The sequence below is a fragment of the Perognathus longimembris genome, chromosome 4, assembly GCF_023159225.1.
Source record: "Perognathus longimembris pacificus isolate PPM17 chromosome 4, ASM2315922v1, whole genome shotgun sequence".
Lineage (NCBI taxonomy): Eukaryota > Metazoa > Chordata > Mammalia > Rodentia > Heteromyidae > Perognathus > Perognathus longimembris.
The window spans coordinates 79,322,359-79,345,710 of NC_063164.1; the positions used below are offsets into that span (position 1 = coordinate 79,322,359).

The 23,352-nt window shown below is 34.8% G+C and overlaps 1 protein-coding gene across 1 annotated transcript in view; it reads left to right on the forward strand.

Annotated features, from left to right (window-relative positions):
* Lrp1b (LDL receptor related protein 1B) overlaps positions 1-23,352 on the forward strand; it is a 1,711,024-nt gene that overhangs the window by 1,531,595 nt on the left and 156,077 nt on the right. Inside the window, exon 67 of the mRNA XM_048345540.1 lies at positions 21,417-21,533. Within this exon, the coding sequence (XP_048201497.1) occupies positions 21,417-21,533 (117 nt within the window). The remainder of the gene's footprint in view (positions 1-21,416; positions 21,534-23,352) is intronic.

Here is a 23,352-nt window from a genome sequence, read left to right on the forward strand (position 1 = left end):
CTTTCTCCACTCAGATCATTATTGCAGGCTTGATTAGAATGCAAAACAACTTAAATTTATAGGAATACTGTGATATTAAATTGTTGAAATTCTACCAAACCTGTATCAGGAGATATAAGGACACATATTTCTTTAGGAGAAAAGAATGGATTGCATGATAAGTGTATGTAACTTTAAAAAAAATCACACTTATTTTCAAAGTGTGTATTCTTCTGTTTCTAGGAATTCCAGTTACTTTTCTTAAAAATAGTTTTATTGTAAAGGTGATGTACATATGAGTTACAGTTATATAGATCAGGTAATAAATACATATCTTTTTGAACAGTGTCATCTTCTGGAAAAGACCAAGTTAATTATGTGCCAATAACCTCATGCTGAGGTAGAGATAGTATTCTGCTTAACATGGAACAATTAGATTTGCAAATAGTAACATAACTACCATGGTTCCTAAGTGTCTAGAAGTGAACACAGTACTTTATAAAAATTTAAATGTTTATGATACATACAGTACAATTTTTGTTTGGTTTTGGTTTTTTGCCAGTCCTGGGGCTTGAACTCAGAGCCTGAGCACTGTCCCTGGCTTCTTTTTGCTCAAGACTAGCACTCTGGCAATTGAGCCACAGAGCCACTTCTGGCTGTTTTCTATATATGTGGTGCTGAGGAATTGAACCCAGGCCTTCATGTGAGCACTTTACCACTAGGCCATATTCCCAGCCTACATAGAGTACAATTTTAAATACAATCATTGTTTTCTTGTTGAGATGCTTTTTGTTGCTGGTCAAAATTAGTAGGTTTGGCTCTCCAGTTAAGTGTCCGTCAGGTCATAGTAAAATAGTTCCACTAACCCTTCTTATATGCAACAATACATCTTAACAGGCTACAGCAGAGATTTTAGTGACAGATTTCCTTTTGGAAACTTCAGTGTAGATCTGTCTTTAAGGGGATTTTCTCTAAGCAAACATTATTAAACATTGGCAGAGAAAGGAAAATATATGTTAATACATCTGGAGTACATAAGAAATTTAAGACTGAAGATAAAGGACTAAAGTGACTTAATATTTTTTTTTCTTTAGGACTCCAAAGACAATCCTGGTGATATCAGTCCAATATTTTAACAAAGGTGGTAGAAATCTGTGTGTATAAATGTATTTTTATTTTAAGATTATAATGTTTTACACACATACACATACAAACACATTCACACACATTTGAAAAGGTAAAAGTATTTGATCTTAAGGCCTCATATTTGCTAAGCCTATATGCTATCACTTAAATGATTCTTCAACCAAAATCAGGGATATTTAAGTGGACTAAATTAATGAAGATTTAATCATGGTTTATATTATTGATTAAAATAGTTTGTTTCCTTCACATATCTAGTGGTTTTATTAAGATGTGAATTTTATTGGTACTTTCATTTGAATTCCCATATTAATTTCAGCTCAAATATTGAAATTTTGCATTTCTTCCAAAACCTGCACTCTCTCTGATAAATATGATTCTACAAAAAGTACAGCATTCATACAGGAGGCAAGTAGGATTATTAAAAGGTGAATAAAGACATCCAACAAGGAAGCACACTATTAAGATTTTTAAAAGACATTTTGGAGGAAAGCCAAGTAAACATTCATGTATTGTAAACAGAATCTCCAGAAAAGAAAATCAATACCTCACTGACTAGTCAGCCAATGCAGAAGAAAGATAAAATCTAATGTGGTCATGTATTGTCAAGTAGCTCCTCCTTGAACTGCAAGCCCAGTAAGGGGCATATTCTGTGCTCATTGATTAAAAAAAACAAAACAAAACAAAACAAAAAAAAACACAGAGAAGGGATCAGGGAGATAGGGAGATACACAGAGAAAGAGCTATTTGTAAAATCATATGCCTTATTGGACTAAGGCTGTTAAAAAAGAAAGATGAGTCTTGATACTTTGAAATGCATTTCTACATTGGATTCAAGCAAAATCCCATGCTGCTATAATAAGCAGCTATTGCTTAGGGTGCCCCTGATAATGTATGGGTAAAATCAGAGCATGCCTTGTTTGGTTATTCAAACACCTAAACCCATTTAAGGGACCACACAGAGCTATCCTACACCCAACATCTATAACAAACAATATTTAAAGATAAAATTGGTTTTAAAATTATACTGAGCTGGGTGCCAGTGGTTCATGCCTATAATTGTATCTGAGAACTGAGGTTCATGGTTCGGAGCCAACCTGGGCAGAAAAGTCCATGAGACTCTTATCCCCAGTAGACTACCAAGAGACCATCTGAAGAAGTTGTGAGGCTGAAGTGCTAGCCTTGAACACAAGGAAGCTCAGGGACAATATCTAGGCATTGAGTTCTTCCCCCCAAAACAGCAAATAAATAAGTAAGTACAACTGAATTTGTCATTAAAAAAAAAAAATAAGGAAAGTTAATCCCTGAAACTGTTAGAGTGTAAGGAGTAAGAGGCTACTTTACCACAGACTTACTATCCTACCTCACATTCTAAGGCTAGCTGTGCTGACCACCAGTGCTAACCAACATGATCAGAACATTGTGAGCTTCTTTCAATAACTTTTTTAAAATTTTATTTTAAGTTTTTATTATCAAACTGAATTACAGAGAGGTTACAGTTTCATACATTAGGCATTGGATACATTTCTTGTACTGTTTGTTACCTCGTCCCTCATTCTCCCTCCTCCCTCCCCCTTTCCCTTCCCCCCCACCATGAATTGTTCAGTTCATTTACACCAGTTTTGCAAGTATTGCTTTTGTAGTTGTTTGTCTTTTTTTACCCTGTGACTCTCGATTTTGGTATTCCCTTTCAATTTCCTAGTTCTAATACCAGTATACACAGTTTCCAATATACTCAGATAAAATACAGAGATAGTGTAGGTACACCCACAGGAAGGGGATACAAGAAGATCATCAATAATAGAAGGTATAGTAACACATGGCATGGTAAAAGTAGTTACAACTGTGATATAACAATCATTTCCATAACATGGAGTTCATTTCACTTAGCATCATCTTAAGTGTTCATGAGGGTATAGGTATTGGGCTCTTGTGATCCTCTGCTGTGACTTGCCTAAACCTGTACTAATTATTCCCAATAAGGGAGACCATAGAGTCCATGTTTCTTTGGGTCTGGCTCACTTCACTTAGTATAACTTTTTCCAAGTCCTTCCATTTCCTTACAAATGGGGCAATGTCATTCTTTCTGATAGAGGCATAAAATTCCATTGTGTATATGTACCACATTCTTTTGATCCATTCGTCTACTGAGGGGCATCTGGGTTGGTTCCAGATTCTAGCTATGACAAATTGTGCTGCGATGAACATTGTTGTGCTGGTGGCTATAGTGTGATTTTGTTTGTGGTCTTTTACATAGATACCCAAAAGTGAGGCTGCTGGGTCATAGGGGGGTTCTATGTATAGCCTTCTAAGGAATCAACATACTGCTTGCCAGAGTGGCTGAACCAGTTTACATTCCCACCAGCAATGAAGTAGGGTTCCCTTTTGGCCACATCCCCTCCAACATGTGTCATTGTTAGTTTTCTTGATATAGGAAATTTTTACTGGGGTGAGATGGAATCTCAATGTTGTTTTGATTTGCATTTCTTTTATGGCCAGTGATGTAGAGCACTTTTTCATATGTCTCTTGGCCATTGTCATTTCCTCATCAGAGAAGTCTCTTTTTAAGTCTTTAGTCCATTTTTTGAGGGGGCTTTTGGGTTTTGTTTTGGAGGAAGGTAATTTTTTTATTTCTGCATATGTTTTAGATATGAGGCCTTTGTCTGTTGTATGGCCGGTAAAGATCTTTTCCCAATTTGTGGGCTTTCTGTTTATCTTGTGAGCTATGTCCTCTGTTCTGCAGAAGCTCTGCAGTTTGATGCAGTCCCAGTTGTCCAACCTTTCTTTGATTTGTGGCCTTTCTGGGTCTTTGTTAAGGAAGTTCCGTCCTGCGCCAAGGAGCCCAAGTGTTTCTCCTACTCCTTCCTTTAGTGTCTTCAGGGTGTCTGTTTTGATTTCGAGGTCTTTGATCCATTTGGAATTGAATTTGGTGCAGGGTGATATATAAGGATCTAGTTTTAGTTTGTTGCATGTGTTGAGCCAGTTTTGCCAGCACCACTTGTTAAAGAGGCTGTCTTTCTTCCAAACTATTGTTTTAGCTCCTTTATCAAAGATTAAGTAGGCATAGTTGTATGGGTTCATTTCTGGGTCTTCAATTCTGTTCCATTGGTCTTCAGGCCTGTTCCAGTGCCAATACCAAGCTGTTATTATTACTATAGCTTTATAATACATCTTGAAGTTGTGAATTTAAATCCTCCAGCACTGTTCTTTCTGCTTAGGATTGTTTTTGCTATTCTGGGTCTTTCATTGTTTCATATGGATTTCTGGATTGCTTCCTCTATTTCATTAAAAAATGGTGTTGGGATATTAATGGGTATTGCATTGAATTTGTAGATAGCCTTTGGCAATATTGCCATTATGATTATATTAATCCTCCCAATAAAAGAGCATGGGAGGTTTATCCATTTCCTTAGTTCCATCTTAATTTAATTTTTCATGTTTTTAAAGTTCTCATCATAGAGGTCTTTCACTTCTTTGGTTAAGATTATTCCTAGGTATTTTATGTGTTTTGAGGCTATTGCAAAAGGAGTTACTTTCCTGATTTCAGCCTCGGTCTTTGGGTCATTAGCATACAGAAATGCTGTTGATTTTTGAGGGTTTATTTTATATCCTGCAACTTTGCCAAAGATTTGGATCAGCTCTAGTAGCTTGGGCGTATAGTCTATGAAGCTCTTTAGGTATAGGATCATGTCATCTGCGAAGAGAGAAAGTTTAACCTCATCTTTTCCTACTTGGATTCCCGTTATATTTTCTTCTTGCCTAATTGCTCTGGCTAGGAATTCTAGTACTTTGTTGAGGAGAAGGGGAGAGAGAGGACATCCCTGACTTGTTCCTGATTTTAAAGGGAATGGCTTTAGTTTTTCACCATTTAGAGTTATCCTTGCTGTTGGTTTTCCATAAACTACCTTGATTATATTCAGGAATGTTCCCTGGAATCCCAGTTTTTCCCGGGATTTTAGCATAAATGGGTACTGGATTTTATTAAATGCTTTTTCTGCATCCAGTGATATAACCATGTGGTTCTTTACCTTGCTCCTGTTGATGTGGTTGATTACATTAATTGACTTGCATATATTGAACCAACTTTGCATCCCTGGGATGAATCCAGTTTGATCGTGGTGTATGATTTTTTTTGATGACCTGTTATAGTCGATTGGCCAGAATTTTGTTGAGAATTTTTCCATCTATGTTCTTCAGGAAAATCGGTCTATATTCCTCTTTCCGTGATGAGTCCCTGCCTGGTTTTGGGATGAGGGTTATACTGGCTTCATAGAATGTGTCTGGTAGTGAACGTTGTCTTTCAATTTCATTGAAGAGTTTGAGAAATATTGGTGTGAGTTCTGTTTTGAAGGCCTTGTAGAATTCTGCTGTGAAGCCATCTGCACCAGGCTTCTCTTGGATGGGAGATCACTTATTACCATTTCTATTTCAATACTAGATATGGGTCTGTTTACAAGGTTTAAATCTTCATGGTTGAGTTTGGGGATATGAATTTTTTCTTGGAAATCACCCATTTCTTCCAAGTTCTCGAATTTGGTGCCATAAAGGTTTGCAAAATAGTCCCTTATTATGTTCTGAATTTTGGTTGTTTCTATGGTGATGTTATCTGTTTCATCTTTTATCTTGCTTATTTGAGTGTGCTGCCTTCGTTTTTTGTCAGGTTTTCTAGGTGTCTGTCTATCTTGTTGATTTTTTTCAAAGAACCAACTCTGTTTTGTTGATTCTTTCGATGGTTTTTTCATCGCTAATTGATTTAATTCTGATTTGATTTAATTATTTGCTTCCATCTATTGACTTGGGGTTTGGCTTGTTGTTCTCTTTCAAGGAAATAAAGGTGCTTTCTTCTGCCGGGGCAGCCGGTAGTGAAAAGGAAATCCTGAATTAGGGGGGTGAGGATTAAAGAAAAGGAAAAATACAAGACAAGAGAAAAAAGACAAGAGGCAAAGATGGGGTATGGGAGGTCTGCATGTTGAGATTGTAACTCAAGACTGCAGCCTAGTTTATTCTTAACTCCCAGCTTATATGCAGTTTTGGAACCAGGGAATAGCATAGGGTTGTTAAAATTCAAGAACACAAAGAGGCTTTGAAGTTTGCAACATTTGATTACAGTAAACACGGTATAACAAAGAAATTCTGGATAGTGGCTGTGAACAAATGTCCTTACATCTAGCATATCCTGGTGATAACAGCACAGCCAGAGGTGAGAATGAATCTAGCTGCAAGTTTGACTCCTGAGATCCTGGCAAGACATCGGCACAGCCAGAGGTCAGAATGAGCTTAGCTGCTAGCTCAGCTTCCGACACTTCCTTCAATTATTGAGTTGCTGTTTCTCCAGTTTGTTGCTGTATGTACTCAGGGATATAAATTTTCCTCTGAGTACTGCCTTTGCTGTGTCCCAAAGGAGCTGGTACATTGTTTCCTCATCTTGGTTGAATTCCATAAACATTTGAATTTCCGATTCTTCAATGACCCACTGATGGTTCAGCAGTGTGTCTCCATGAATTCTAGGATTTTTCTGTGGTGGATTTTTGATTTGAACTCTAATTTTGTTCCATTGTGGCCTGAGACAATGCAGGGAATGGTTTTGATACTTCTGAATTTGTACAGATTTTCTTTGTGCCCTAAGATGTGATCTATTTTGGAGAATGTTCCATGTGCTGCTGAGAAGGATGTGTATTCTGTTGCTGCTGGGTGGAATATTCTGTACATGTAGGTTAAATCTAATTGGTCTATGCAATTGTTTAGTTCTTTGGTTTCTTCGTTCAGTTTTTGGCATGTTGATATGTCCAGAGGTGATAGTGGAGTGTTAAAGTCCCGAACTATCAATGTGTTTGGGTCTATGAGTGTTTTTAGAGTCAGTAGTGTTTGTTTGATGAAGTTGGGTGCTCCTGAATTTGGTGTGTCAATATTTAGGATGGTTATTTCTTCCTGTAGGAGAGATCCCTTTACTAGTGTGTAGTAACCTGCTTTGTCTCTTCTTACCTTTTTTAATTTGAAGTCAATTTGTCTGATACTAGGATGGCAACTCTGGCCTACTTATGGGGGTCATTTGCTTGATAGATTTGATTCCAGTCTTTCACTTTTAGAAGATGTTTACTTTTGCTGGATCGATGTGTCTCTTGGAGGCAGCAGAAAGATGGATCTTGATTTTTGATCCAACGTATGAGCCTATGTCTTTTGATTGGAGAAGTATGTCCATTAATGTTTAGAGTTAGGATTGAGAGATGATCATTTGTTCCTTTCATTATCACTATCTTGTTAAACGCTGTGTCTTCCCATTTCTTCATCTGATATTTTGGTTTACTATTTAGGGTTCATTTCTCTGTCTCTATTGATATCTTGATTATTTTCCCTGTATAGTACATCTCTGGTTTGGTGGAGATATATTGTTTCATTTGTTCCTTACTGCAGAAGACTTTTATTTGACCTTCTGCTATGAATAAGAGTTTAGCTGGGTACACTACTCTTGGTTGGTAGTTATTTTTATTTAGGGTTTGGAATACCTCATTCCAAGCTCTCCTTGCTTTCATGGTCTCTGCTGAGAAGTCTGGGGTAATTCTGATTGCTTTTCCTTCATATGTGATTGTTTTCTTTTCCCTAACAGCTTTAAGGAGTCTTTCCTTGGACTCTATTGATCCTGTTTTGATCACAATGTGTCGGTGGAATGTCCTATTCTGGTCTGGTCAGTTTGGGGTTCTAAATGCTTCTTGTATCTGTGTAGGCCTATCCTTCTGGATATTTGGGAAGTTCTCGGCTAATATTCTGTTAAATAGGTTGCCTATTCCATTAACTTCTTTCTCCAGGTTTTCCTCTATTCCTATTATCCTTAAATTGGGCTTCCTGATTGTGTCTTGGAGCTCCTGGAGCGATTTGTTTTTTTCGATTGGATTGGTTTTGTATTGATTTTTTATCTTCTCCATAGATTCTAGGGAATCTTCAGCTCCTGAGATTCTATCCTCTGCTTCAGTTAGTCGGGACTGTAGGCTAGCTACTTGATTTTGAGTCTCTTTTCCTTCTGACTGGACTTTCCTGATCATCTCCATGTCATTCCTATACTTATCTGTTAGGTCCTGCTTGGACTTCTTTAATTCATTTACTTCATTGATTTGGTTTTGAGTGCTGTCTGTCAAATCTTTTAGCTGGGTAACTGTCTTCTTGTTTGACTCTTGAAGATCAGTTGTCTTTCTATTTTTGAAAGCCATGAAATTCTCCATTAATTTTAGCTTTGCCTCCTCACGCTCTAGAATATTTGACTGAAGAGATTCAAACTTTTCATTTATCATTTTTATCAGTAGACTTTGTAGAGCATTTTGAGGGTTCTCTTCTATGTCTTTGATTCACTGCTTTGCTTCCTGCTTATTTTGAGTGGGAGATGAGACTCCATTGTTTGCCATCTTTCTTGTGTTTCTTCTGCCCATTTGGATTGGGAATGACAATTTACAAGCACTTGTGAGCACCGTTTAAGACCCAAAGCAGACCTTACCAAGCACTGTTTTGTACATCTTAGAAGTTCACAATTATATACAGATTCCTGTCTATAAAATTAGATTTGGTGTTCCTAAAGAATACAATTTTGATATAACCACCACTCCTGACGCCTGTATTCAGTAGTTACTTATTTACTGTTACAACCCTATGAGCAATTTTTGTTCTTATATTAAGTTCTTTTTGGACTGTATGGCTTTGTCTTTGAGCTCCTTTGATTCACTCTGTTTGAGCAGAGATATCCTCTATCCAATAACCAGGGGTCAATGGCATCTGGAGGTCCTGGAAGTAAGTCAGGAGGGTAAGTTAGAGATAGTAAAAAGAATAGAGTGAAGCGGGGGTGTGTGTGATGATTTGGTTTAGTTTCAGTGATGTGGAAATATGGAGAAGAGTAGAATCAGTAGAAAGAACAAGGTTAAAATGATAGACAATGGAGTGTTAGCAGAAAAGAGTAGAGGTGTTATTCATAGGAAAATAAATTTTTAAAGAAAAAGAATGTGAAGAGAGGAATAAAGAAAAAACACTGGAAGAAAAATTCACAAAACAGAGAAAAGTATTTTTTAAAAAAGAAAAATAAACAGTAAAATGAACAACCAAAAATAACTTGACAAAACAAACAGGTAAAAATGGAGAACCAAAAAATCCAATGATGTTTCAGAAATTAAAAAAAATAAAAGCTTAAAAAATGTTTTGAAAAGAAAAAAATTGAGTCTTCTTGTTTGGGTGGGCTTTTTTCAGTCTCTGGTTTCCTTGGGATGGTCTGCAGTCTATTTTGCTGCTTGGCTGGATTGACTTGCTTTCAGTTTGCTCTGGGTGGATCTGTTCTGACCCTCCTCCCCTCTTAGTGAAATCCTGGGGCTCTGTGTTTCACACAGGTAGAGGGTAGGCCTTGGGCATCCACTGTAGATGGGGCACGTGAACAGTCTTGAAAACCATGACTCCTCCCATCTGCTGTCGGGCTGCTGCTTTTAAAGCTTGGCTTTGAATAGGCTGTGGACTCAGGAGGGCAGGGCGCCTCTGGCCTGGTTTACCTGGCTGAGAGATACTTGCCTGGGGGAGGTTCCTCCCTCCTGGGTTGGGTGGCCTCCTTGGTGGAGATGGCTATGGAATTCAGCTCCCTTTCGGGATGGAAATTGGGCTTCCTCTGTGATGGACCGTTTATCTGTCTCGGGAACTGTTTGTTCTCCCATCTGGTTGCTCTGTGCCGCCAGTAGCTGCTCACTGCTTTTGGTTTTAATTTGGAAATTCAGGAGGGCACGGCGGGGCACCTCTGGCTGAGTTCACAGGAGTGTGTGAGCTGCATTCCAGGATAAGCCTCTCGCCTGGGCAGGGGGCATTCTCCTGGGCGGAGTTGGCTCTCAGTGATTGGTCTCTCTTGCCCTTTTCAAAGATGGCCGCTTTGTCCTCGCTTTCCCCAGTTGCACTTTAGTTCCAGTCTGGTGTGGCCCTATGCCAGTGTCAAAGCTGGCGCTTTGCTCTGGCAGTGGGGGAAGGACTACCTTCAAGGAGCTGGTCTGTGGGCTCGAGTGAGAATGTCTTTTGTGGGGTACTCACGCTTTGTCTGTGATTTCGGCCCGTCCGTGCTCAGCCTACCATCTGTGTGTCTGCTGCTGTCTAGAGGATTTCTCCCTGGTCACCCCACTGGTGTGGTTTCTCAATAACTTTCTAACAGTCTGCCATTTCCATTCTTTGGCCACAGCTCTTTTACTTTTTTTTTTTTAATTCTGCTCTGTTGAAATGTTTTGATATATGAAAATCAGAGACAGCAAAGGAAACTCTGTGGGTTACCAGAAAGTGAGATTGACAACCACAACGATGTTGATCAAATGTACTTACCTTCTTGAAGCCTTTACTAGAAAAAAAAAGCAGTATTTTTTTTCTAAGCATTTTGAGCCATGTTTATGGGAAGGAAAATGTAACAGGACTATTTCTTAAATGCATATTAACTGAATTTATCTATGGAAGAAAATAAAATAAATGAGTAGTTAATGCTTAAAACTTCTTTGAGTAAAACTTGGACTAATTCATTGTGTAATAGGTATATGAGAAAAATCATGCCATGAAACACTTTAAAATACTTGTAATTTTTTAAAATCTCTTTTTCAGTTCAATACCCCAGGCATTTATACAAAAACTAAATGTATTTGAATGAGATAATTTGAAAACATCGAAATCCTGCACAACTGAGAACACACTGAAACTGTGTGTACTGATTTCATCGTTTAACATATTAAAGTACTAAACTCATCAAATTCAAACCCTATGTTTTTTTCATTCTAGCTTTTTCTTAGTTCTGAAGATCAAATCCAGGGACTTGATCATGTAGGTAAATTCCTACCACATCTCAGCCTTTGACACTGAATTGGAGCAGACTTTGCCTTAAAGAAAAATTCTTATTCTTTTCCAATTCTTCCACCACTCTTCTGCACTACCACTAAAGGTACTTCAGTTACTGCAATGCATATACTTCACTCCATTTGTCTTTGAAGATGAGTTTAGAAGCAAGTCAATGAAGATAAAGTGACAAAAATTTTACTTCAGTTTTAAAATTTACTATGTGTGTTTTTTAAGAACCATAAGAACAGTTTTCTGCGCAGTACAAATACCATATACATGAAGGCTCTTATTCTTGTGAGAATACCTTCTGTGAGTGTGTGCACATGTTGGTACATATAATATATTTATATATAAAATATATTAGAATATACTTATGTTTATATTTGTCATCCACATATGTAATGGAGGTATATTTGTGTGTGTCTAACTTAACTTTTTCCGAAGAGGCAGATGGACTTCAACCTTGGGAATATATTGTAGTACTATATAAGTAATCTTATTTGTGTTGCAAAATGAAAATTTAAATAAAATTTTCAGTGTTACCCTCTTTCTTCCATGGCTTGTTAACTGTATATATAAATCCTGGCAGAAAGATATATGTGTATACATATATATGTGTGTGTATACACACACACACACACACACACACACACACACACACACACACACATCCCAATTGGGAGAATAATTCTTTTTGCCAATAATTAGCAATCCATTAGATTTCCTGGAAAGATTTTATCAACGGTGAGAGCAGAATCAGAATACATGCCAAGGACAGAATATAATTATCAAGATGATTAAATACAGTTATGTGGTAAATTTCCCTATACTAGAATATTTTGTAACAAGTATTCATATGCCAAAGAATAGAACAACTTATTGTTATTTTAAATAAAATTTAGATTTTTAAAATTCACACTGAATAAATTTTTGAAATAAAATATTGATGCCAAACTGTAGAAAAATTTTAATTTATACCCCCAAAGAGAAATAAAAGACAGCAATAGAAATGACATTTGTTACATTTTGAGTGATTCAGGAAAATTATTTGTCTATAATTTTTAGTGAAATATATTTTCTGCAGATTTATAGGCATTATTTAACAATCTGAGAAGACTGCAACATTTCTTGTCTCTATTTCATAGCTATGGGACATTTACTTCTACTTTTCTAAATTACATAGTCTTAAGTTTCCAAAAAGGGTATGTATTAACTATATTAAATAAAGAAGTGATAATTTCCAAGGCATACACTAATGGTTTCACGTAAAAATATCATTGTAGACTTGATCATCAATCATATGTAAATGAATGGGCACTTTTGTGTTGAATTTCCCCAAGATTTTTCAACCATTTGTGTTTTCTTATGAGGATTGTTAACATTTATTTAGCATTTGATGTCTTGCTTGACTGATAATTATTACATGACTATGAGCCTCTCTCTGGATCTTCCATGGTAAAATAAATAATGTGTTAATTGCTCATCATTCTGAGAATTAAAAACTAGCTAAGAATGGGAGCATTTATTTTGTCTAATAATCACAGAGATTATAATGCATGATCATTTGACTCTTGTTTTTGGCTTCATTGTTTCAGTGAGTGGATTGATCTGTTGATTTATTGGTTTGAAGACTCCATGACACAGTCACCATTCTGTGATTAGATCTACTACCATGGACAAACTTTGCAGCAGATTAGCATTTCAGACTACACTTTATATTGAAACCATAGGAGAATCTTTCACACACTTGTAAACAAATTACAGTGAAGTGACAAATATAAAGTTCCTTAATCATTCTCTACAACCCAGCAAAGTTTTAAATAAACATATATTTATTCTCTCAGTAAAGGGACATAGGTTGATGATAACGGTGTACCATATATAACTTGTGATTTATCAGCTGTTTAGTGAATAATTATTGCTATTGCTTAACTATGCTTCCTTACAATTTCTTTTTTTTTTTTTTTTTTTTTTTTTTGGCCAGTCCTGGGCCTTGGACTCAGGGCCTGAGCACTGTCCCTGGCTTCTTCCCGCTCAAGGCTAGCACTCTGCCACTTGAGCCACAGCGCCGCTTCTGGCTGTTTTCTGTATATGTGGTGCTGGGGAATCGAACCTAGGGCCTCGTGTATCCAAGGCAGGCACTCTTGCCACTAGGCTATATCCCCAGCCCCCTTACAATTTCTTAAGCCTGCTTAAATTCCTTTAACAATTTCCTTGATGATAAAACTAAGGTACAAAGAAAGTAAATCAGAATTTTAGTCTACACCTTAGTAGGAACACGGACTAAAGTTCCAATAAAGCCTATGGCATGTGAGTTCTTTCTACTCTATTTGAATGCCTTCCACTGATACAAAATTAGAACCTATGCACCAGAAAATATGTTAGTTAAGCAATTATGTGGTCTTTCTGATTGGCAAAGTTAAATAGTACTCAATTACCTATTACAAATTTAGGTAATTCCATCTTTTAATTGCCATTGACATTGTACTGAACCATGAAATATGTCAACATTTGACTAAAAATTCAGGTACTGCTTAACTTATGTCTAATGTTGAAGGAGTAGCATTAATAACATTGCTAGAAATTTACTACAAGAATCTGTAATTAAGTAAGGCTCAAGAAAGATTTCAAGATCTTAATTCTATTTCTGTGTTTCTTGCTTTTCATTTGTGATTCAGAGATGAAATCACTTTGTAATTATCACCATAAAATTTGTCAAGACTGTAAGCTGTTGACCATACAATGGTAAACTGCTTTTGCAGTTGACATGCAATAGGATGGCAAAAAAATGAGTGTAACTATTTTTCTCTCAGTTCCACACCTCACAACCATAGCACTACAGTACAAATTCATAAATGCACACACTGAGGAAAACACCTCCCCAATTCTTGTGAGGTGTGATATATGGCAATGCGGGATGCAATATGACACTTTCTAAAACTCTTTAATTCCAATTTAAAAATTTTTCACTGAAAGTTACATTGCATTGACATGCCATTTTTATTTTTTTAAATAATTATTTATTGTCAATGTGATGTACAGAGAGGTTACAGTTTCATACGATAGTCCATGGGTACATTTCTTGTACTATTTGTAACCTCCTCCCTCATTCCCCATCCCCCTCCCCCATTCCCTCTCCTCCCATGAGTTGTTCAGTTGGTTTCCTCCAAATGGTTTTGCAAGTATTGCTTTTGGAGATGATTGTCTTTTATCCTTTGTCTCTCAATTTTGATGTTCCCTTTCACTTCCCTAGTTCTAATACCAGTATACACATGCCATTTTTTAAATGTCATTATTGGAGCTACTACAGAACTAGCTTATTATTGATGCACTTCTTTATAAAGAAAATATGTCATTGGTAATTTGTTTTAATTTACAAACCTTTATGTTCTCTACCTGCAAAAATGTTGCAAAAGTTTTAGAAAAAATTATAAAGCAAAGGCAACAACAGTAGTAGTTAGTTCCCACTGGGGTAAGATGCAGATGGTATTGTTATTCTGAACTGCTGGTTCTTCATACTTCCCTAGAATATGTTGTATATGTAAGTGTTCATTGAATAGCATTAACCTGATTGATGAGAAGTAAAATGAAATTAATTTTCAGATTCAATAAATGCTTTACGGTGCAAGACAACTAGCAGCTTTACAGAGAATCAATGTCACTAGAGGCTGTAATGGCACATGCCATGTTGAAAATAAGCTCAAAAAAGGTGCCTCTATCATCACCCACAGAAGGCTAGGTTGGCAAATCACATTTAAGTTATGACTGATCTTGAGGTTTCTTATAGATGGAAATTTTAAACAAATAACACATGCTGGAATTACATGTCAATATGTGGAAATAGGACATACATATCAGCCATCTGTATGGTTATTTTTGTTTGCTTGTTTGTTTCAGTCATGGAGAATTGAACTCAGGTCCTGGGCTCTGTCCCTGAGCTTCTTTTGCCCAAGGCTGTTGCTTAACCCCTTTGAGCTACAACCCTACTTCTAGTTTTCTGTTGGTTGTTTGGAGATAAAAACTGGGAGAGAATGAGGGGGTGGGGGTAACACCTTAGAAAAAGATATGTATTCATTACTTTGTAACTATAACCCCTCTGTACATCACCTTTACAACCAAATTTTTAAAAAATATCATGGACATGAATAGCTAGGATTAAAGGTGTGAACCACCAGTGCATTGCATTATTTTTAATCAGTAAAGATAATATGTTTACTCTAGTCAGGATTTTGCTGGAAAATGTAAAAAAATTAACATAATTCATGCGAGAAAATTTTGACTGTGATTCCAAGGAGTAGAGCAAGTTCGTTGACTTTAGTAATAATTTGGACCTGTATTCACATTGAGTTTCCTTAACTTTCATTTTTCTCCATTTATGAGGAATCCCTTGTGCTATTGGTGTATCCTGTTACCAAATGAATTTAAAATTAATCAGGATACGGGGCTGGGGATATGGCCTAGTGGCAAGAGTGCCTGCCTCATATACATGAGGCCCTGGGTTCAATTCCCCAGCACCACATATACAGGAAATGGCCAGAAGTGGCGCTGTGGCTCAAGTGGCAGAGTGCTAGCCTTGAGCAAAAAGAAGCCAGGGACAGTGCTCAGGCCCTGAGTCCAAGCCCTAGGACTGGCCAAAAAAAAAAAAAATAATAATAATAATCAGGATGGGGGCTGGGAACATGGATGAGTGGTAGAGTGATTGCCTTGCACTCATGAAGCCATGGGTTCAATTCCTCTGCACCATATATACAGAAAAAGCCAGAAATGATGCTGTGACTCAAGTGGAATTGAGGTACCTTGAGCAAAAAGAAGCCAGAGACAGTGCTCAGGCCCTGAGTTCAAGCCCCAGGACTTAAAAAAAAATTATAGCAATCAGGATTACTTGAAGTGGTAACACTTGTAACTGTGCAGACAAAAAAAAATACTGTTTTAAATATTCAGAAGACTTATTTCCAATGGCTTTACTGATTGTTCTTGCTAAGTTATTGACAGAGGCTCCTAATTGCCCATCTCTGTCCCACTTATAGCTTTTCTCCTTGGAAGCAGAGCTTCATATTTGCTCTCCAGCATAAGTCATTGTATTTCCTGGTTTTCCTGTAGCAGGATGTCAATCTGTGCATAATTTTAACAGCTGAAATCTATTATGGGAAGCATGTGAGAAAATTATATAGAGAATGTGAATGGAGAGTTCAGGAAGCATTTACAGTGAGAAATCAGAATTGTAAAAGGAAAGTTGAGTACATGTGACCTGAACTTCCTTCCATCCATTCTCTTGTGAGAAAACAATATTAATGTTGAATTTGCATTTCTTGAATATTCGTAACAGTTATCCACCAATGGAAAAATAGTTCTATTATAAAGAATTCTTCCTCTCGGGGAGGATTATGACTTTATGTATTTCTTCTCTTTAGTCATTTTGATGAGCATGTTATTATTTAATGTCATATTCACCTACTGTAGTAGAGACATTATGCATCAAATACTTTATTTTATTTTAATTTTTTAAGATAATGTCTCTTTTTATGTAGCCCAGATTGTCCTAAAGTATTTAATTCAGACATGCACAGCCAAATCTGATCATTCTGTTTTTTTCTTTGTCATGTACTACTTAGCATCGAATATTTAATTTTCTGAGGACCTAAGTTAAAAAATATGTTTTTGTTAGGATGTACTTAAGGAAGCACTTGAGTATGAAGGTGCTAAACTATCAAATTCATTCAGTCATTTAAGTATTCAATTTCTTTATAACTGAGTAATCATAAATTGAGTAAACCTAATCCAATTTGATTGTTTACATAGTTTATTATTTTTAATGATGTTCACAAGAGCATTATTGTAGATTATTTTTGATAATTACTTTTATTTTTCTTGGATAAATACCTCAATGTAAAATTTCCAGATCACATGGTAATTTCATGTTTAATGGAATGAGATTGCTCTGAGTACTTCATGTCATTCATGATAATTTTTATTTCCATTACCTGGATAACTAAAGATTTTATAATTCAATTTGTTATTTAAATATTTTCTTTTGTGAAATACCTGTTCAGATAGTCTGCCTACACCTGGTAGAGTGTGTAGAAAATTTTACATATTCAGAATCCACATCGTTTTTCATATTCTAGAAATTTTCTATTAGGCCTATTATCATTTCATTTATGTGTGGCAGATATTAGAGTTTGTTATATAAAAATTATTTGTTCTGGCAATATTTGTTAAGAATAATTTGATTTACTTACTAAATAATCTTGGAGATTTGTTACAATCATTTAACACTAGATGCTGTATTTCTGGATTCATTTTATTCAATACTATTCCACCTAACATACTGTATCTTTAGAATAGTTCTTAACAATCAGGTCCTATACATTCTCTATCCCTGTTTTATAATATTGTTTGACAGTTCTGTACCATTTGCACAACTGCTTGGCAATTCTGTACCATTTACACAACCAATGACATCAGAATTTTTATAATGATTAAGTTTAGAGAAAGTCATACTGGGGATTAAATGAGTGCATTATCTCCACCACTCTTAGGAATTATCCAATTTCATTCAGCAGTGGTTTGTAGTTTCCAATATTCAGACCTTACAGAATTTTCATTAAATTTATCCCAGCATAGGTGTTTTTTCCTGTATATCCTAACTTTTTGTTTTATTTTCCTTTGTTGCTAATATATAGATGTCAAATTAAATTATATACATACTTTATATCCTAGTTTTTTCTAAATTATATTCATTTCAGTTAGATGCTTTTTGCCTAATTTAATTTTACCAGAGACATCACTATAATGGAAATACTCTATTTCTAAAGATACCTTAGGCATATATGAAACTAATAATTTTGCAATAGATTGTATATATAGTTATCTACTTTGGATATCCTTTACTACACTTTTCTAGGAAGACTAAATTTGTGACGCAAGTCATGTGAAAACTTCCAAGAAAGTAAGTTTTCAGACACAGCATTTGATTCTCTATATTTATAATTCTAAAAATGAATAAATGAACTACTCTAGTGCTATTTAGTTATGTAAATGAATACAAAACTGTACATCTTATGAGAATTTTATATTAACTACTCTGAAATACTATATGTTGATAATATGCAGATTTTTATATTCTGCTTTTTGAGCAAGAGATTTCCAATCTTGACTGCTCATTATTATATCGTGGCTATATTTGATAGATATTGAGGTCTAGGTTCTACTCTAAGTAATAGGATTTCATCTGATGTAGGATATGTTCTGTGTAAAGAAATTTTCAGTTTTCCATGTGATTTTAGAGTGCAATATGTCTGAAGCAGCCATATTGGTTTTAATCATATATATTTTTTCTTAAAATGCATAAAACACATACATAAATGTACACACTATATATATGTATACATATGTATATATCATCAAGGAAGATTTTTAAATACAGAACAATATGACTTTTGCATTTATAATTTTACATTTAGTAAAATATATCCATAATTAAGATACTGGGAAACAAATCCTATTCTCTTATATAAAGCAACTAATTTTTCCCTAATAGCATTTCTTTGTGTCTCAAGTAGATAGTTTAACAGCCCTTATAACTCTTTTTTAGAAATATATCCAAAGTCATTTCAGATGTAAAGTACAATGTTGTTGTGTCAATAGGGCAAAAATAGAAAACAAATGTAATTTAAAGAGCACTTATTTGACACCAATTGCAAATTTTATGAAGTTACAAGGAATTTGTTTTACACGTCTACATGTCAGTTGTCATAATTAATCTGATGTTGTTTACATTTGCACACCATAAAACATAATATAAAATAATATAGCAATTTAGGATTAGCGGTAGAGTAGTAGTTTTAGAAGGAATTTTTCAACAGCCAAAACAAAATAATCAGCTAAATAATCAATAGAAAACATCATATATTTAATGACAATTATTGAAGTCTCAATAATTATAAAATATTTCCTGATTAACTAATATGTACAGAATACTCTATTATAACTTCTTCAGATTTTAAACCAATCATAAAACATAAAGCCAGATCAAAACACAGGAAAATGTTATAATATAAAGCTCATCCTGAAGCATGGCACAGGTTCAGTTTTAAAAAGTCATTAGTGGGAAGGAAGGAGGAAAGTAAGAGGGAGATATAAGCAATAGTTTAACTAATAGAAAAACATATATTCATAATATTTCATATTAATTTTACTAGTAAAATGTTTCTAGGGTAACATCTGAGTGTAAATTCTCCTTTGGCTGCTAAACACCTTCGTATATAATTGGAGAATTTACTCAAAGTCTTCATTACTTATTTTTTCCTTTATCTAATTAAATGTAATAATATTTGCTAAGGATACTATGGGAATTGTGTCTGATCATTTTTATGAAGTTTCATAGCATTGAGACAGAGTTTTTCTTCGATATATTTTCACTATTTATTTTTCATAACTTTACATAAATCATTTTGCTTTCTTTACCTTATTTGAGCATCAATTATCAGTGTGGTATGAAATAATGAGTATGAACTACAATGAAATTATTTTTCCCCTCCATTTAAAAATCTGTGACTTTAAATACTTTACTTGTTATTTCTACTGTGGATGAATAGAACTAAATTTACAAATATGAGAAAGAAATGCATACAAATTTGTGCATTGATGTTTGTAGATTTCTTATTATTTTTTAAAATTATCTTCAAGTCGTGGTGCAAAGAAGGTGCTATTTTACAAAGGAGTTTACATATAAAATACATTTTGATAAGAGATATCCCTGTCAGTATTCTCACACTTCTTTGATCAACACATTCCCTTACTTTTCTTAATTTTGTGGTATATATAATGAATTATTGCCTGGATTCCCTCCTATCCCGTTATGTGTTTACCCCTCTCCCTTTGGCCCCACGCCCACTCTTGTACGCACCCACCCATTTACTAGTGCTTCTTTTGGTGGGCTTCTTTCTAAAAAAGTTCTAATTGTTGTCTGCATAGACTCTATTATCCTTCAGTTAATTCATTTGTAACCACCTGCATACCACACAACACCTTTACTTATAGATTTACAGGTACAGTGTATCTACCACAAATGAAGAAACTTTTATTTCTATGGGTCTGGCTTACTTTACTTACTATAGATTTTTTCCCCCAAGTCTTTCCATTTTCTTACAAATGCTACAATATTATTCTATTAGAGTACAAGTCCATTGTGTGAAATTACATTTTGTTGATCCATTTGTCCATTTAGGAACATCGGGGCTGATTCCATATATGACTATGATGAATAGTATTACAATAAACAGGGCTGTATTGGTGGCTTTACTGTAACTTTCTTGGTATTCTATTGGGTAAAGTTCATATTATCATAATTATTTGTATCCTTTTTATTTAATGAGCACCATATATCATTAAAAATATCACTATTCAACTTTCAAGAAATCTAAGCTATGGAATCTCAATTTTGATGATAGCAAAATTTGCAGTGACTTATATGCATCCATCTATGAGAAGCACTACCATAGATTATGCATAATTAGATTTTACTCTGTTAGAAATTTAGAAAATCATAATTTATACTTTAAATAAGACCTTACTGTGTGCATTCTATTTTTGGCTCATATGGAGAGAAAGTTAGATTTATTGTGAAACTTACTAAATCAAGAATAAAACACTCTTGACTATGCCAATATTTTCATAAAAATTCATCAACTTGTAAGTGTGAATTTTCTGTTTTATCAACCATATAATTATTGTTAACTCTTATAATAAATATTACCTTAGGAGGTAAGTCTCAAACTTAGGTAAACTAAAAATACTGTATAAAATTATTCATGTAATTATGTATACACATAGAAAATTAATACTTTGATTACAATTGAGTCCCATTCCCAAGATATCTCACTGTATTTAGGCAAATATTCTAAAATCTGAAAAATATCTGAATCTAAAGCACTTACTGTTGTAAACACCTTGGGTAAGATAAACTCAACTATTACAACCTACAAATTTGTGAATTGATAATAGGTAGGATTTATGAAGAGCACTTAACAATGGGTAGACTATGAATAAAAGTTCCTTAGAAAGCTCTCAAAATGACAGAGGAAGAATTTTATTATTAACAAATTATATTTGTAACTATACAGAAGAAATCAAAAGAGGCCTAAGGATAGGCTACAAAATAGAAACATAGCTGAGACTCATATTGACTTTTTCTTTTGGCTTTGTTTAGGTATCCCATCAGTTGCTTTCTAATTAGCCTGTGGCAAATGCATGACTGATACCAACATAAAAAATTACAGCATATTTTTTCTCAGTACTCACTTTCAATTTCCCTAGGAATTCTCTGTCAGTATTTCCACTAAAATATTAGGAAATATTATACACCACAGCTTAGGCAGAGCAGTTAGGAATTTGGGGGGATGACATCACAGAAAGCAATGATGCAAACTTGATTTTTTGTTTCATTTTGTTTTGTTTTTCCCCCATTACAGATAAAAAGACTTGTGGACCTCATGAATTCCAGTGTAAAAATAACAACTGTATTCCAGATCATTGGCGGTGTGACAGTCAGAATGACTGTAGTGATAATTCTGATGAAGAAAATTGCAGTGAGTAACACTTGCCTAAATAACCTTGTAGGCTTGGCAGCTCATTCAATAAGCAGGATGGCAATTTTTATTTCAGTTAAGGTAAAAGATTTCACCTCTCTGTCCTGCAGCTCACATTTTTATACATTTATTCACATTTGGACAAGAATATTCAGACTAAATTGACCTGAATCTCAAAGGGTAAAATTATTGAAATGCTCATCCTGGGAGTTATTTCTTTCAGTTCTCAGAATTGGCATGAAAGTATCATGAGGCTTAATGCAACCCATTAGTATGCAATGAAGGAAGCCCTAGATGCAAGTTCATACAATGAGATGAATGATGTGGAGACAGCACAAAACATCTCATTCTTTAATGGATGGTATTCATTTCAGTCTCAAATCCTTTTACACTACAAATTCACCCAAGAGCATTTCTCAGTGAATTATCATTTAGTCCCTCTGGCCTGGTGAACAGCATATATATTCAAGATGCTTTTCTCCCCCATGAAAATAGAATAATACCATTATCATCTGACTCTTGCATTTTGAATAATAAATTTAAAGCCAATAACTATGTGACTTTGTTATTTTTATAAAAATGAAAGGCACTATGTAAAATTGGGAATGTCTATGTTCTGATATTAATTTATTTTTAATTTAATATACTGCAGTACAAACAGAAAAATACAGGAATGTTTAAAATGAGCTAATCAAATTATATTCATTAACATTATATTTGTTATTTCCTAAAAGGATTTGTTGCGGATGTATAACAATAACATTTGTCCTTAACATCTCACTGGACCAAGAGTATTTATTTCCTGGGATATAAATGATGAAATATCCAGAGCATTACATTTGAAGTACATATTGAAGCATGTAGTTGATTGAGTGAAAGCTTTAATAAACCTCTTTTACATTCAACTTGAAAATCCTAGATTAATGTTTTCAATAACATTCCAAATTATTTGTGTTTGCCTATCCTGGCTGGGGCTTCTACTCTGGGGGCTATCTCTGAGCTTTTTTTTGTGCTCAAAGCTAGCACTCTATCACTTTCTAGGCTGGTTTGTAACTGAGATCCTCAGATCTCACTCTCCTAAGTTCCTCCTAAGTAGTTCGTATTACAGGTAGCATCCACCTTCACCCAGCTATATTTTCCATTCTTAATCTGACCTGTGTTTGAGAAATAAACCCATAAAGTATAAAATCTCTGGGTTATAAAATAGTAAGAATGTGCAAATTTTTAAGTGTCTCTTAACACAGATATCTCCCAACTCATCATAGTTTTAGAAAGATAGAGAATATTACTGGAAGTTATTAAATTGTTAGATTCGTATAATCACCAAAGAATAAAACTTTGGTACAGTTTCTCGATCTTTCCATTGATTAAAGGAAATTGGATAAAATGAGAGTGGTAGTGATAGAATAAGTTTCCAAGAGACAAATGAAGTATAAACTTTGTTTATTTCTTAGTTTGGGTATATTTAATACTTGCCTATAGATTCTTTAGAGCAGATGGGCTATAAAAGATAAATATTGAAAACGACAGAGTGTGGATGAGACTGAGACACTGGACATTTACTCTGGGTGAACTTTTATTCAAGAGAGTAGTATAAGCTGAACAAGAAGCTGTACTTCAGCTATAATAAATAATATATATAACATAAAATTAAAACATATATGCATAAATATATACAGAAAGAGAGAGAAAGACAGAGAGAGAGAGAGAGAGAGAGAGAGAGAGGTTGAGAGAGACTGATTCAGTCTACTTAGGTTTCCTAAGTGGCTGAGCTTTGAAAGCATAGGTATCGGCCATCCCAGAGGACCAGGTGGAGATA